The following is a 16138-nucleotide window of genomic DNA, read 5'->3' as shown; positions in this document are numbered from 1 at the left end:
ATAAAGATCCCTTAACCGGATTGCAAATCAAAGTCGAGAGAGCAGGAGACATCATTAACAAGTCACTGTGCTGTGTCAGATCCCCAGAACCTGATCATCATAAATCGTGAGTTTACACTCTTTGAGCAGTATCTTCCTGGTTTTCCTACTCCACCCTCAACTCCAGGAAGCCACATTCTCCTCTCTGCTTCTTTATATTCCTCTCTTTAGATTCTCCATGTAAGAGAGATTATATGGTCTTTCTGTGTATAGCTAATTTCAATATTAGCATATATTTTCCAGGTTCGTCAATGCTATAGCTATTTTTAAGTGCCAGATAGCATCCATTAATGTCAACAAACACCTCGGTCATTCTTAGATCTTGGCTGTCCTAAATGAGGCTGCAGTGAATGTGTAGATACCTCTTCTTGATATAGTGATGTCATTTCTTGTCAGTTCTTCCTTTCAAAGACTGGAGTTATGGTTTGCATATGAAGTGTCCTCCAAAAGACTCTTGAATTGAAAGCTTGCTACCCAACTGGTAGATCCGATCACTGAGAAGTGACTGGGTTCTGAGGACTCTGATCTAACCGATGGCTTAGATAGATTTTGAAGGGATTATTTGGTAGAAACTTTCTTATTTAGGGCCTCGCTAAAGGAACTATGTAAAAAGAGATCGATTCTTATGGGCCTCTCATCCCTATGCTCCTGGGTCACCGTGAGGTCTGTGTAACATGAGCGGGCCTGCTTGTTGGGGCTTCTTTCCTGCCCAGTCCCCCCAGCTCTTTAGTCCCAAAGAAAATAACACAGAGGACTCCGTAAGTTATAAAGCTGATTGGCCCATTAGGTCAGGCTTCTTACTGGCTAACTCTCACATCTTGATTAACCCATTTTTCTGATCTATGTTAGCCATGTGGCTCAGTACCTTTTTCAGTGGGGCAGCTCACATCCTGCTGCTTCGATGGTCTGGGCAGGAGTGGGAGGAATCAACTCCCTCCTCCCCAGAATTCTCCTGCTCTCCTTGCCTGCATCATTTCCACTTCCTGTCTGGTTTTCCCACCTACACCTCCTGCCTGGCCAATTAGCGTTTATTTAAAACATGATTGACAGAATACAGACAATTCTCCTGCTCCAGGTCTGCCCAGCCACGGCCTTCTGTCTTGATGCTCTACCTCACCACAGCCCAGAAGTCATGGACTGAAGCACAAGCCAACCTCAGTCTCTCCTATTTGAAGTTCTTTGTGTCAGATATTTTGACATAGGATCAAAACAAGTAATGGAATTGATATATATTCAAATGAGACAATGTGAAAATATTAGACAAGATATTTCTTAAAGCCACTGTGAACCTGAAAGCAGTGTCACTGTGACCTCCATCAGGGAAAAAGAAAAAGAAAGATTGAAATAATCTGCCTGGGATTCTAAGGCGTCAGCCAGCCGACATCTTCCCTGGCTTCCCGGTGCCTTCCTTCTGTGTCTTCCTCCAGTCTTTTTTATGCATTGTTCCAACTCAAGCATTACACAAAACCTAAAGCTTACTGGTTTGATTGAGATGACGCCTCTGTTCTCAGATGTCTGATATTTGTTGCTTGCATGACCTCCATTACTCCAGCACACTAAGTCCACTCAGCAGCTAACGTGAGTTTGGCTTTACAGATTCCTGCTGTTGTCGGCGAGAGCTGTACTTTGTGCCCTGCAGAACATGCTGTCCACAGCTGCTTCCGAGGGGTGAGTAGCATAAAATAGCCCTGGGAAGCGATGCAGGTGTTTGAAGTTTGCTTAAATTAGGCTGCAGGCGTGCTCCAGGACAACCTGAGCTTGGAGGTGTCCTACCTCCAGCTTTCACATGACTGATTTCCTTAGCAGGACAGATATGGAACCAGAGAGAAAGAAGAGGGGCACATCCCGCCTGAAAGTGCATTTCAGTCTGCTCTTCTTTCCCAGGTGTTGAGCTCTGGAATCAAGGAGGAGAAATTCTTGTCTTGGCTACAGTCAGAGCCTCTTATACTTCTGTGGCTCCCAACCTGCTACCAATTGTCAACCTCAGAAATGCTCACTCACCCCGTGCGGTGCAGCACATGCAAAACCTTCCCAATCATAGGACTGAGGTACAATCAGCATCATATTTCCCAAATGGTCATGTGATAGACGGGTTCAATGGAGTCACATAGATAACCTCTGGGGTCCTTTCTATACATCTGGAATTCACTTGCCTTTAGTTCAATAATAAATTCCCTGTCTGAGGCATCCTGGTTGAAAATAAACTTATTTTCCTCTAAACGATGAAATATTAAGTTCTTCCACTGACTCAATGCTCTTAAGTAGCCAAGTTTTTTTCTTCTGGGGCAGTGGATCTCAACCTATAAATTGTGACCCCCTTTTGGGGGGATCAAATAACCCTTCACAGGGGTCACTTATCAGCTATCCTGCATATCAGATACCCTGTATATCAGATATTTACTTGCAATTCATAAAAGTTGCAAAATTACAGTCATGTAGTAGCATCAAAATAGTTTTATAATTGGGGTCACCACAGCATGAGGAATTCTACTGAAGGGCTGCGGAATTAGGAAAGTTGAGAACTGCTGCTCTAAGGTACAAAACAGCTGTCTTTTGTTCCAGACTTAGGAGCTACCTACAAGAATAGTTTGTTAAACTGTGGTAGCACACATCTTTAATCCCAACACTTGGGAGACAGAGGGAAGTGGATCTCTGTGAGTTCGAGGCCAGCCTGGTCTACAGAGCGAGTTCCAGAACAGCAAAGGTTACACAGAGAAACCCTATCAAACCAAAAAAAAAAAGAAAAAAAAAGAAAAAAGAAAGATTGGGGTATAGGTTTTCCATAAATTAAATAACAAGGAAGTAAAATCAGAGATGCTGCCAGAGTTTTGAAGAGAAGTAAATGAGAAGTCTGACCAAGCACGGGCAAGTCGTGGGTCGTGAGCTATGGGCGCAGGCAGGCAGTTGTATGAGGGTGAAACTCCAGGACGTCCAGCAGCTAACAAGGTCCAGGGGCGCTGGGTGAGGAGGGAAGCCGGAACCCTCCGTGCTCACGCTTGCTCACTTTGTCCTACCTCTCCTCTGGAGCACCTGATCCTCCCTGGTTCAGACATTAACCACATTCCCCACAGGCATGAAACAGGTCTACTGGACCCGCCAAAAATCTGGAAATCAAGTTGAAATTTGACTGAAAAGCTGAACTGAGTTTGCAACAGATTTGAAAGGTGCAGAAACATTTGGCTCATATAAACCTTTTTGCAATTATCAACTTAAAACAATAAACCATGTCAATAGGAAAATAAGCAAGCAGGACCAAGGAAATGTTTATATTATAGTAAAAACTAAATTTCCTACAATGTAGAGTAAAGAAGATATATATATATATATATATATATATATATATATAAATCAATAAATGACAGAAAAGCATTCTTTATTTAGCCACTGTATGTCTAAGCCAGATAAAAAGTTAACTTTGAAATTACATAAGGTAGGGCTGGAGAGATGACTCAGCAGTTAAGAGCATTGCTTGCTCTTCCAAAGGTCCTGAGTTCAAGTCTCAGAAACCAATGGTGGCTCACAACCATCTGTAATGAGGTCTGGTGCCCTCTTCTGGCCTTCAGGCATACATGAAGAAAGAATATTGTATACATAATAAATAAATAAATAAATATTTTTTTAAAAAGAAATTACATAAGGTATAACTTTTACATTGAAATAATTTTTCCCTCAAAATCATTATTTTATAAGCGAGTATCAATGACTTTAAGTGACTTGCTCAGGCAACCAAAATAGCACAGTGTAGCATAGAACATGTAAGACTTCTGTATAATATGTTGTTCTCTGTTAAAAATGAAGTTAAACTTCTTAGAAAGATGGTTGGGTTTTCTCCCAGACAGCTAAGGCAGAGCGAGCTAAGAAGGAATTCTCTGGGGATGTCTATGACTTCCTTTAGTGCCGTCTCTTAAAACTTGTATGGATGTGTTATCTTAGCCTTACACTTGTGGTTTTGATTCTCAGAGTTTTAGTTCCAGCGAGACTGGTAAAACGGCCTTAGAGCAGAAGCGGCCACAGAGCTCAGAAGACACAGGAAGAGTGAAAGTTTCAACTTCCTGTGACAAGGAAAGGGGGCGGGGAGATGGCTCAGCTGGCAAATGTAGACGTGCGAGGACACAAGTTCTGTTCCTCAGAATCAGTGGAAGAAACAGGATTGGAAACAGAGACAGGAGGATTCCTGGGGCCTGGTGGCCAGCCAGTCTAAAGGAATGAGTCAACTCCAGACTCAGAGAGAAACCTTATCTCAAAAAAAAAAAAAAATCTAACATCAACCTCTAGTGTCCATGCACACAAGTGCACATGCGTGCGCATGGGGAGGGGAAGACATAAAGAGCGGAAATTGTCCCTACTCCAAGAACTGAGTTCCAGATGGGCTATCATTTATGGTCTATAATAAAGCAAATCATAGAAGACTAAGATGAGATTGGAATAAAAAAAAAACCCTTGGGTTCTCTATTTGGTAAAATGATCAGCAAACCAGCTGTATTATCCACTCAGCAACCTTTCTTGTGAGTCTAAAGGTCTCAGAACTTAAGGGAAGTTAGCGTATTGTTCAGACTAGTTAACTGCAGCTGTCTAGAAGGCTGGACAAAGCTGCCAGCTCAGATAGGTAGCTCATCCAATAATCCTCATTAAAGACAAGGCTTTTCCATCTTGTACACTTAGATGAGTTGATTAATTTTCAAAGCTACGCAAAACTTTTGCAAGGCCAAGTAAGTAGTATTAACTAGGTCCCTTGTCCCGCTGCAGAAAGCAGACTGTTAACTTAGCTTCAGTTAGTTCACATTCACTGATGACCTACCATGTGACAAGGATCCTCCCAAACCCCGAGCTTGACTGTGCAGTGCAGTGGCTGTCACTGCTACAGCTAGGTACGACAGTGTTACTATTAACCAGAGGCCGACTTGTCTTGCTAGCCCTTCAGCATTACAATACTTTCTAAGAGTTAGGAGAGCACTCTCCCTGTGCATTAGGAGAGATCTCCCACTAACAGCATGGTTCAGTGTTTTCTCTTCTTCTGAACACAAGGAGATTTAAGATTCAGAAATTAAGAAGAAAATTCCGCCATGTTAACGAGTCAAGAAACAGGTGAGCTGCTCACAAAGCTCCTGGCCACTGAAGAACCCCCCTCCCTCCATCTTTTCTTCCCTATGCACAGACTTTTAAGGAAAAGCATGGGCTTGTTTTGAAATCTTTTACCTAAGATTTAACTTTTATCCCTAGCATCAGGAACTCGGGTTCATACCTTGTGATTTCCAAGAGGACTCTTTATTCAACTCTATCAAAAATGACAAACTTCTTTTTTTAAATTGGAAACTACACTCAAACTATTTGAGTGCTTCATGTAGATCCCCAAAATATGGCCTGAGTCTTGAGAATTTCTCTTGAGGTTGCAGCCCCTAAGACTCTGCCTATGCAAGGCACTTGATATTTGGGTAGTGTAGGGAAGGAACATAATTCAGACCTTTAGACTGTAGTTTACTGGGTAAAGACACATTAATAAAATGTCTTATTAAAAAAAAACTCCATCAAGGACTGGTGAGTTGACTCCATGACTTAAGGTGTTGGCCTCTAAGCCCGACCACTTGAGCTGCTTCCTCAGAACTGGTGTGGAGGAAGAGAATCAATCTCCCAAAGTTGTCCTCTGACCTCCACATATGTGCCATGGCCCATGAAGACATACACATGCACATGCACATGGGCACGCGCCCGCGCGCGCACGCACACACACACACACACACACACACACAAACACACACACACACACACACACAGTACTATTAGGATAAGGGTCAGGTTTCTTTGACTAAGTAAGCACATGGGTTATTCAATAACTGTCAGCTTCCAGAGACAAACTGTAAGCACTGTAGGATCCGACACCTCCTGCGTGGTTGGGGTGCTCAGTCTCTGCTTGAATTCCATCCGTTTGCTCTCTGCCAATAGTGACATAAACTGCAATTTCATTTGGCAGATACCGCTGTCTGAAGTGTCTCAACTTTGACATCTGCCAGCTGTGTTTCTTATCTGGTCTCCACAACAAACCCCACCAGAAGACCCACACTGTGGTAGAGGAGTGTGTCCAGGTAACATCTAAGGCAGCGTGGTAAAACTTTCACTACCCCAGTCTTATAAGTCATTCCATTAAAAACCCTTTTCTTCCATCAATTAACAGTTTAGAAGCTGGAAAATGGCAAGCTCCACCTTTAACAATTCTCAGTATGACTGAGCGCCCTATGATGGAATAGTAGCACATGCTCTTTGAAGATGTCATAATGCCTTTCATTGTGTGTTTTATGGTTGACACATGCCAAGAGTTTAAAAACAAAAAAAAAGTATTCCCCCACCACCAACAACAACTTTTGGGATAAAAAGAAAAAATGTTGTCCAGGTTTTCACTGAAAAAGTAAAACCTTTTGACTTGTGATTCTTTTAAAGAAAATCATTAGTAACCAACAATGATTTAGTTCATTTAGTTTTAAGATAAAAAAAATAAACTGCAAAAGCATTGTGCTGTTCCTAGGGGTGGCTGGGAGTGAGGGTGACTGGGAGTGGGAAATCCTTGTCTCTTTAACTACCCATTTCGGGTAAATCTGCACAATGCAGTGCCTCAGACACCACTGCGTGGACTGCAGGTGATTGCTTCTGGTTCTCTCTTCAACATCAAGGCCCCTCCAGGAAAAGCAGACTCCTGAATTTTACTAAATATCTTGCTAAACTGCACTTACCCAGCACATTTCATTGCCTTTGGTCTTCCACCCCAGCCCTGGAAGCCTTCAACTTAATGGTGTTACAGTGACACCGTGTGGTCATCTGGTTAACACACTTTAATTTTTAAAGGCTGGACGCCTTCAAATTGAACATCCTTGCTTCTTTGTCCTGAACTTCCTCGAGTGGGCCGGATGGATGGGTTTCGGGTCATCCACTATCTACTGAAATTGCTTACAGCAGTAAACCTGGGAGGGATGTTTCTGGAGACAAATACACAGCTCATCACCTTGTTCTTAAAGGAATCCACATCCACAAATGTGAGCTACCATAAACCCCGTGTAGTATCGCTCCTTCTTACAGCTTTAGAGTCCTGTTTCTTTAAGAAGCAGTTGTTTACTGAAGCATTTTTGGGCATTCAGCATTGAGGATTGTGCTACTAGTGGGTTTATGCATAAATGATATGAGGAAACTCTAGGAGCAAGGGGTATTATTTTTTTCCAAAGCATCAAAAACAGAAAAAATGATTACCAACACTTTCATCATGGGCTAACTCTAAGGAATGAAGGCCATGTTTAAATTGATCTGATGCCCTTTAAGATTTTTATGGACTTGATTTTATGACATTTGTGTGGGGGGCATGCAAACAGCCAACATACGGAAGGCGGAGGACAATTCTCCGTTTCCACCATTGGTCCTGGACATCAACCTTGGGTGGTCAGGCTTGGAAACAAGTGCCTGTCCCCACCGAGTCCTCTCAGCTGCCCTTTAGTGCCACTTTTAATGGTTTTCATTTCCACAGATGTCAGCAAAGGAGAGCACAAAGCTCCTCCTCAAGAGCCTCAGAAACAGCCTGCCCCAGAGACCCGACAGGACAAGAGCCTTGGGAACACAGTGGCTGCTGGACCAGCTGTCTCCACGGGATGCAGCTAGGTGTGTGGCCTGGATGCTGGGTCTACAGTCAGCACATATGATATCCACAGGTTTTTCTCTCTCTCTCAAGTTTGGTTTTATTAGCATATACTAATCACACAGAGTGTTAGGCTTATAATAGCATCTTCATATATTCATATTCAGCACCTCACCTTCCCATGTCCCCTCCCACTCCTGTTAACCCCTTCCTTTTCCAGAGCCCACCTTCTACCTTCTATCTTCTTCCTTTCATGTATGTCTTTCTTTTCTTTTCTTTCTTTCTCTCCACCGCCCTGCCCCAGCAACTTTCAACTGAATCTTCAGGAGGCATGGGCCTCGAGCCCCTCTTCCCCTGTGAAGAAATTCTGGAGGGGCCAGTCTTGAGGAGGTCCTGTGTTCCCGGGAGATGAGAGTGTAAAGGTACACGCTGTCAGCCTGGAAGACAGGGCTCTACCCGCTCCATCCTGTTCTCTTGCTTTTCCATTCTGCTTCCTCTTCTGTGATATTCTCTGAACTCGGAGGAGGAGATACAGGGGACCCATTTAGGGCTGAGAACTCAACAGCTGCTTATTCTGGGCTCTCGGATGGTCCCTGAGGCCCTGCAGCAGATTTAATGTTAAGAGTTTCTACAGAAGGCAAGGGGTGGGAAGAAGGTAGAGATTCAAGCACTTTCCCCTCAGTAAACAGCTTTAGGTTTGTGGGGAACTGAGAGGCAACAGTGCCATGTAGTGGCCATCGAGTTAATTGCTCCTGAGACTCAAGTTTAAAGGGCTCTGTTAGAACAACTGTCCTGTGAACACTATTCACACTTCGCTGTGAGGGAACCCAGACTTAGGCTGTAGATGAAACTCCTCATTCTTTTACGTACCTGCACCAAATGGCAACGGTGTCCCTGTTACTATACCCCAAATACATTTTGATTTCTTTTATTGTCTTGCTTTGGTATTTTGAGACCCTGTCTTGATAGGTACCCCAGGCCATCCTTGAACTCACTGCATAGCCCAGGCTAGCCTCTTAACTAACCACCCACTTTCTTTTGCCTATTGAGTGCTGAAATTACAGGTGTGTACCATCACTCTTGATGTAAGCTACGATTTTGTGTATATACATAAATATTCATATATGTGTGTTCATGTGTGTGCAGATGCTCATGTGTTTTGAGATGCATGCACACATGTCAGTATAGAAGCCAGAGGAAAATCTCAGTGTTATTCTCTAGGCACGATCCCCCTTTCTTTCTTCCTTCCTTCCTTCCTTTCTTCCTTCCTTTCTCTCTCTCTCTCTCTCTCTCTCTCTCTCTCTCTCTCTCTCTCTTTCTTTCTTGTGTTTACTTATTTGTATGTGTATGGGTGTTTTGTCTACATGTACATATCTGTGCACGACATTCATGCCTGATGCCCATGAAGCCTAGAGGACATTGGACCCCTGGAACTAGAATTAGATGTTTGTGAGCTGCCAGTTGGGTGCTGAGACTTGACCCTGGTCCTCTGCTCACGTTGGTTAAGGAACCCTGGTCTTAACCGTTGACCCATGCCCCCACCCCCCTTTGAAACAGCATCTCTCTCTGGCCTGAAACTTGCCAAGTAAAGTGCTGGCTGACCAGGGAGCCCTGGATCAGTCTGTTTCTCAGGCTCGGATTGCAAGGGCATGCCGCCATGCCAGGCTGTTTAAAAAAGGCTCTATAATCCAGACAGAGAGCCTCATGTTTGCCAGGAAAGCATTGGCCTCCTGAACTTTTCTCCAGCCCCACAAAAGAGCATTTTTAATACTCTGTGTTCATCCTTCTCAGGAGCATCATAATCCATATGCAATCGTGAGCATGTTAGGAATGGAGGCGTAAGAAAACTAGGTGGCACAGTTTGGAAGAACTGAAGCTTGTCCTCGGGACTTTCTTCCCTTCAGCCCCATCCTTCAGATGCTCGGCTCAGTATTTGTGGGATGAGATAAACAAAGAGAACTGCAAGGGCTATACAACACTAGGGTTCGTTTAAATTTATTGTATTATATCCAATCTACTCTGGATATAATAAATATGGTTAATCCTCAAGATTTATGTAATTTTCAATGAGGTCTGGGTATTGATGAGTTCAGAAGTTCTGACTGGTGACCAGCCTGAAAGAAATGAATGTGAGTGTTGTAATTTCTCAAATGTGATCATAGGCAAGGAGTTATCCTTGCTATCTATTAAGCTGGCAAATTAAGAATGCCCATCTTCTAAGGTAATGGTTATTGCTAAGTGGCAATACTGGATTTATTTAATAATTCAGCAAGCAATCTGCATGGTAGAGAGCCCCTTCCTTTTGCTATAGATTTACTTTACTCATGACTGTTCATATCAACAAGAATAACACTTTTATTTATGAGAACATAATTGAAAGTGAGGTGTCAGACATCACCACCATTATCAAAAATTTTGGGGAGTTCTTGCAAGTAAATTTTCATGAAAGAAAATTAAAATTCTGAAAAAGAGAAGATGAAATCAGCTGCATCTACAGCTGATATACTCTCCAAAGAAACCCCGAGGAACTTAGCAGAAAACACTATAATTAAGGCTTTGGATAATGGTGGAACATAAAACATATTTGTATAAAATTGATAGCTCTTCACTCTATTAGCAATAACCAACTAGAAATTCTATAAAACTCTCATTTATAGTGCAGTTTATTTTACAAAGAAACTATGAACAAGTTTAACACGATATGAGACTCATATAATAAAAATTATGCTTAATAAAAATTAAGCACAGAAAACAAGACCTGAACAAGAGAAGCATGCAGGATAGCTGAATGGGACACCAACAGGAATGTCTTTGCAGCAAAACTATTACACCATTCCTAATCATTCACAGATTAGCTGCTTACACATTCACCTGCTTGCAAAATCTTATGCGTGATCCAAAATCAGTGTTCAAGGTGCCACTGCAGCACTTACAGATACGTACAGAGCAGCAAACACAAAGGTTGCCCACACGTGCTTCCCCTGGGGGTGGGTTTTACCTCCTTAGTTCAGCTTTGACACTGTACACAAATGCCTTTCACACATCTATTCTGAATCGGGTTTGCCCACTAAGGGGGTTCACTGTTACAAAACGCCCCCTAGTGCCGTGTTGAAGTACTTCAGGGCTCCTGAACCTCTGTGCTGTCTCTTCATGAGACACTGTGTGTGAGGCGAGCTTTATGAACAAAAACTTCAAGGCGATGAGGAAGCAACTCCTCCCTGCATCTGATCTCAGATGTCCAACCTCTAGATATGTAAGAAACATGCGGCACGGACGTCTGTTGTTTAATACACATAGTGTACGGTATTTTGTGAGAGCAGTCAAGGGTTCAAATGATATCTGACGGAAACATGCTCCTCTCTGCCCCGCATCCCACCTCTGACAGAATCGACTAAGCACACACCAGTCTCTCGTCTCCACAACTTCTCCCCACGTCCTATCCTTGCTACCACTATCTAGCAAGAGCAACTGGAATTAATCTGCTTGTTAAATGTGCGCTCGGTGAGCCGTAGTGGCTCTCTGCTCTCTTGATGTTTTCTTCATTTGCTCAAATATAATAACTCAAGATGGTAAAAATGCTTCAAAAATAATTTTGAAGGATGCTTAATGGAACTCTGTAAAATCAAGAGTGCCTGGTCTTACAGTCACCTGTGCTCTTCTGCTCCAGCACAGCAAACACACACCCATGCTTGGAATTCCTGCTCTGCGATCTGGACAGGATGACCTGGGGGTCGTTATCCCTGAATTTCTTTGTATTTTTATATCTAGATTGGCATGAAGAAGGAAGCATGAACTTTCTATTTCTGTTTTTAGCTCTCTCTCTACCAACTGTACAGTCTGTCTGGAAAAGAACACAGGGGAGAAGTGGAACATTATTGCCACTTGATGAGGAAACACTGACCTTGACATCTGATTTGACATTTCAGTCAAAAAGGGGCGTGCAGTTGGAGAGACTCAATAGTTAGGAGCGATTTTATTTTTACAAAAAGCCCCAGTTTGGTTCCCAGTACCCTTGTGAGATGGCTCACAAATGCCTGTAACTTGGGCTTCAAGACATCTAATGACCTCTTCTGGGCTCTGTGGGCATATACAAATGGCGTACTGGTGTGTGTGTGTGTGTGTGTGTGTGTGTGTGTGTGTGTGTGTCGTGAGCATACGAGACACACACACACACACACAAAAGTAAATCTCTTAAAAATACATTTTCCAAAAAAAGTTTTCCTTATTATCATACTAAATCAATAACAATTACCCCCGTATCTTATAAAACTCTACTTTCTAACAGGCTTTGCCTTGAGTATAAAAGCCCTAAAGCCCCAGCGTCTGTGAGGCCATCAGGAGCAGTAGAAGCGACAGCCACAGAATGCCCCCGATACCTGTGTCAAAGACTGTCGACTGCTCCACAAGCGAATGACAACCCGCATCATCAGGTGAGTCCAAAAGGTAGAGACACCATCAGTGAAACACAGCATCCCAGCCACTCCGGAAGCATGTCCCAAGGCTTGGCACAGCATCCCGGCCACTCTGGAAGCATGTCTCAAGGCTTGGTACAGCATCCCAACCACTCTGGAAGCATGTCCCAAAGCTTAGAAAACCATTATCCAGACCAGAAAGTATTCCCACCATGTTAATGTAAACAATGAAAAATAGGGGGACATATTTTCAATCATAAAATATTACATGTTTTTGTTTGTCTCTTTGCACCCCAAGCTGAACTAGAACTCAAGTCAGATTTATAGCTTCTGCCTCTAAAATACTGGCTACCTTGCCCACCTAGGGATATACAGTTACTGCATTACATTTGGAAAAATAAGTAAAAAAATTAAAAAATGAAAATAATATGTGTACGCATCATTAACATTTCAATATGCTTCACTCCTTTTGAATATTTTAGCTTAGATCATACTTTGAGACGTACTGATTATACTGTCAAGTTGTCAATGTAAATTATGTTGTGAACATTTTCCATTGTCAGGATTCTTTAAAAACATCTTCATAGTTATTTAAATAGACAGAATGCTATTCATTTAACTCCTGTTTGACATTAAGGTTGTTTCCAATTTTTACTGTAATTTAAAATTTACTATTAAAATTTCCTTTCATTATTCTTTGTGTAGTTACCCCATTATTTCCCCACAATACATTTCTAAAGCAAAATCACCAAAAATGTTCATGGAAATATGTTCAAGGTTCTTCATGCTTCTTGCAAAATTGCTTTTCTAAAAGGGATACTAGATTGTATGCTCAGAAATGCAGCCCCTGAAACTGACTAAAACCAAGATCAACTTTTGCCACATTTCAAATTCTGCTACTTTACAAGAAAGTAAAATATAATTTCACTTGTCTTTATTTTTCCCAAATTGAGTGAAACAAAACATTCCTCCAAATCCTTTAGAAGGAAATTATATTTTGTCCCTTCCTTCTCTTCTGCCCCTCCCATTCTGGTATGTCACTTTGATACATCAATATATTTAAACTTTGAATCTCTACATTTGTAAGAGCAAACCCTGCTTCCTTTAGTCTACAAATGTTTCAATTTCTCTTAAAAATGCTCTCAATATTTTCTTTATAATTTCTTACAATTTTAGGCTTAGATAGAAAGCTCTTCAGTGAGAAATCAAATAATTCTTTAACTGTATTTATTTTAAAATGTTTTTCTTGACATTACAACTTTAAATCTATCTTGATTTTTTAAATTTATGATAAGTGACAATAATTTCCTACTCTTGTTTTTTGTTGTTTAAATAGACGCTTTCTTTATTGATGTCTGTATTATGATTCTGTATACACTAGAATTCTCACTATTTGAGGATGAGTTTTATTGTTTCCCTCTCTGCTCAATTGCTTCTCATTTTGTTTTTCTATGAGAGTATCACCTGAGAGTCTAGTTTTATGATAGTTATTTGTATAATATATAGCAAGATTCCTCTTTTATTTTTCAGCCACTTTATTGAAGTGTGTTGACATATTAAAAGGGGCACATATTTAATGTTTACAGATAGTGAGTGTGAGGACCGGCATACATCCATGAAGTCATCACCGCCATCCTGGCCGTGAAAGGCCCGCCAGGTCCCAAAGTTTCCTCTCAGCTCTGTTGCTGCTTTTGTCCTTAGGGTTATTGTTATTGTTAGTGTGGAAGGTAAAAATGTTTAACATTAAAGCTTCACGAGAACTGTGTTAGATGTCTCGGACTTATTCATTTTACATAAATACAACTCTATCCCATATGTTATCCCCTGCCCATTTTTTCCATTTTGTTCTTATTTTTAATGTTGTTATAAAATAATTATTCTTCTAGAAGAATATTAGAATAGTCATAACTAATGCAGCCTGATCTTCAGGAAGGCCATCAAAGGGTGATCATTTACAATGCTCTTAATAGTCAAAGGAAACAATTAGCTTCCACGCGACAGCTGTGCTGGCTTGAGCTGAACCTGGACTCCAGCCCTAGGGAGTGAGCGCCGTGCCCACCAGGTGTTCTGTGGGACCCTTCCATTGAGAAGGGAAACTGCCCGCCACCGCCACCGTGTAGGATCACATTTCACACCTCTTCTTCTCCGCAGGGAATTAGAAGAGGCCTGCCATGTCTTTCTCTCACTCCTCACCTTGTTCTTGTTTGCAGTTTCTCTGTCCGATCCTAGGCAAGTAGTACATTCTGATTGATTTAGAATGTTTTTAGTAGTCTGACCAAGATGTGAATCTGAAGCTTAAAATAATGTGCTTAAAATGTAACCCTGTCTGGCCACAGGATGCAGCCTGTTCTTAGTTCCCCAGCAGTAGCATGTGTGAGGTAAACCTTTGCAGGCCTTTTCCTCTTTGTGTGTATTCATGTGTGTAGTACCACTAGTGACCAAAGGACCTTACGCACCTGTACGAGAAAGCCACACAGTTTTATTTACTACATCTAACTTAAGTAATTAAAAAAAAAAACAACAACCTTAAGAGCCAGTAAAATGTCTCAGTGGGTCAAGACACTTGTCATATAAGCCAGAAAGCCTGAGTTCCATGCCTGGATCCCATTTAAAAGAGGAAAAGAAATTGGTTCTACAAAATTGTCCTATGACCTTCACACAGGCACCATGGCACACACACAATTAATTAATTAATTAATAAAAGTTTTAAAAATTTAAAAAAACAACTTTATGTCTTTTCATGGGAATGACTCATAAACTATGGTATCTGGCCTATGACTATCATTGTACACTCATATATATAAATCTAAACTGCTTCTCAGCTACAGAAAAAAATGTATCATACAATAATATGTGTAATGCAATACTAATTAGTCTTATTAAATAGAAACCTGGAGTCAGATATTAGGGGGTGAAAACTGAAAGATCGGAGAAGCACAGTAGTCAGCCACCAGAGTTCTCGCCTCTCCAAATGCTCAGACCAAATAGGGAAGGTCCTGTCTCTACAAACCCGCAGACTGAATGCCATGAGCTCCTGGCTCCTCCCTCCTTATATTCCTCTCTCTGCCCAGCCATATCACTCCTGTCTTCACCTCTCTAGTGCTGAGATTAAAGGTGTCAGATCCCAAGTGCTAGGATCAAAGGTCTGAGCTCTGTTTCTCTTTTTAGACCAATTCAATCTCCTGTAGCCAAGGATGGCCTTGAACAGAGATCTATCTGCCTCTGTCTCCCTGCTGGGTGGAATTAAAGGTGTGTGCCACCACTGCCTGGCCTCTATGGCTAGCAAGTGTGGCTAACTCTGTACTCAGATGATCTTCAGGCAAGTTTTATTTGTTATAGCACAAACAAAAAATCACCACAAATATGGACATAAAAGACATTTAGTTTTTTTGTATTCATAATTTAAATGTCGTTACTGCAAAGGTTACGTTTGAATTTAGATGAAAAAAGCAGGCCCTGCCACTCAGAAGCCACAGAGTGCACACCAATAGAAAAGGGCTGCTTAAGTGTGGCCCAACGTGTTATGAATGACCTTGCAAGTAACTTTCCAAGAAGCAGTTAACGTGGGTAGAAGGCTACTGCAGTTTACTTGTATACTTCAATATTAAATATATAGTACTTATATATTATATTAATATATAATTAACTCTGCAAATTAGACTGCATGGCTATACTTTTCATAAGTAAATATTTGCATCATTATTCTTAGACATAAATCCAAACACCAGCTAGTTTGTAAAATACTGTAATTTGTTTTGAAAAAGCATATTATCGCTACGTTCTTATCACAATTTTTTTAATGTTCTTAAGTTCAAGCTAAAAACTCATTTTCCCAATTTCTTGTTTCTCTAGACCATAGTCAGCTTTAAAAAGGAACTGTGGAGGACTCGTGACTCCCTCAATGCTCTGCACAGGGAAAGAAGGTAGGAGCCACATGTGGATGTGTGGGAAGGTAGGAGCCACATGTGGATATGTGGGAAGGCAGAAGCCACACATGTGGATGTGTGGGAAGGTAGGAGCCACACGTGGATGTGTGGGAAGGTAGGAGCCACACGTGGATGTGTGGGAAGGTAGG

General features: G+C 41.6%; 1 protein-coding gene across 1 annotated transcript in view; it reads left to right on the top strand.

Moving 5' to 3' along the window:
- Dytn (dystrotelin) overlaps positions 1-16138 on the top strand; it is a 50514-nt gene that overhangs the window by 19605 nt on the left and 14771 nt on the right. Inside the window, exons 6-10 of the mRNA XM_048459374.3 lie at positions 1636-1707; positions 1924-2087; positions 6008-6119; positions 7544-7669; positions 9556-9575. Of these exons, the coding sequence (XP_048315331.3) occupies positions 1636-1707; positions 1924-2087; positions 6008-6119; positions 7544-7669; positions 9556-9575 (494 nt within the window). The remainder of the gene's footprint in view (positions 1-1635; positions 1708-1923; positions 2088-6007; positions 6120-7543; positions 7670-9555; positions 9576-16138) is intronic.

This window comes from Myodes glareolus, chromosome 1 (assembly GCF_982192425.1).
Source record: "Myodes glareolus chromosome 1, mMyoGla1.1, whole genome shotgun sequence".
In the NCBI taxonomy this organism is placed as follows: domain Eukaryota; kingdom Metazoa; phylum Chordata; class Mammalia; order Rodentia; family Cricetidae; genus Myodes; species Myodes glareolus.
The sequence above is the reverse complement of the archived record's forward strand: the minus strand, read 5'-3'. Positions and strand labels throughout refer to the sequence as shown.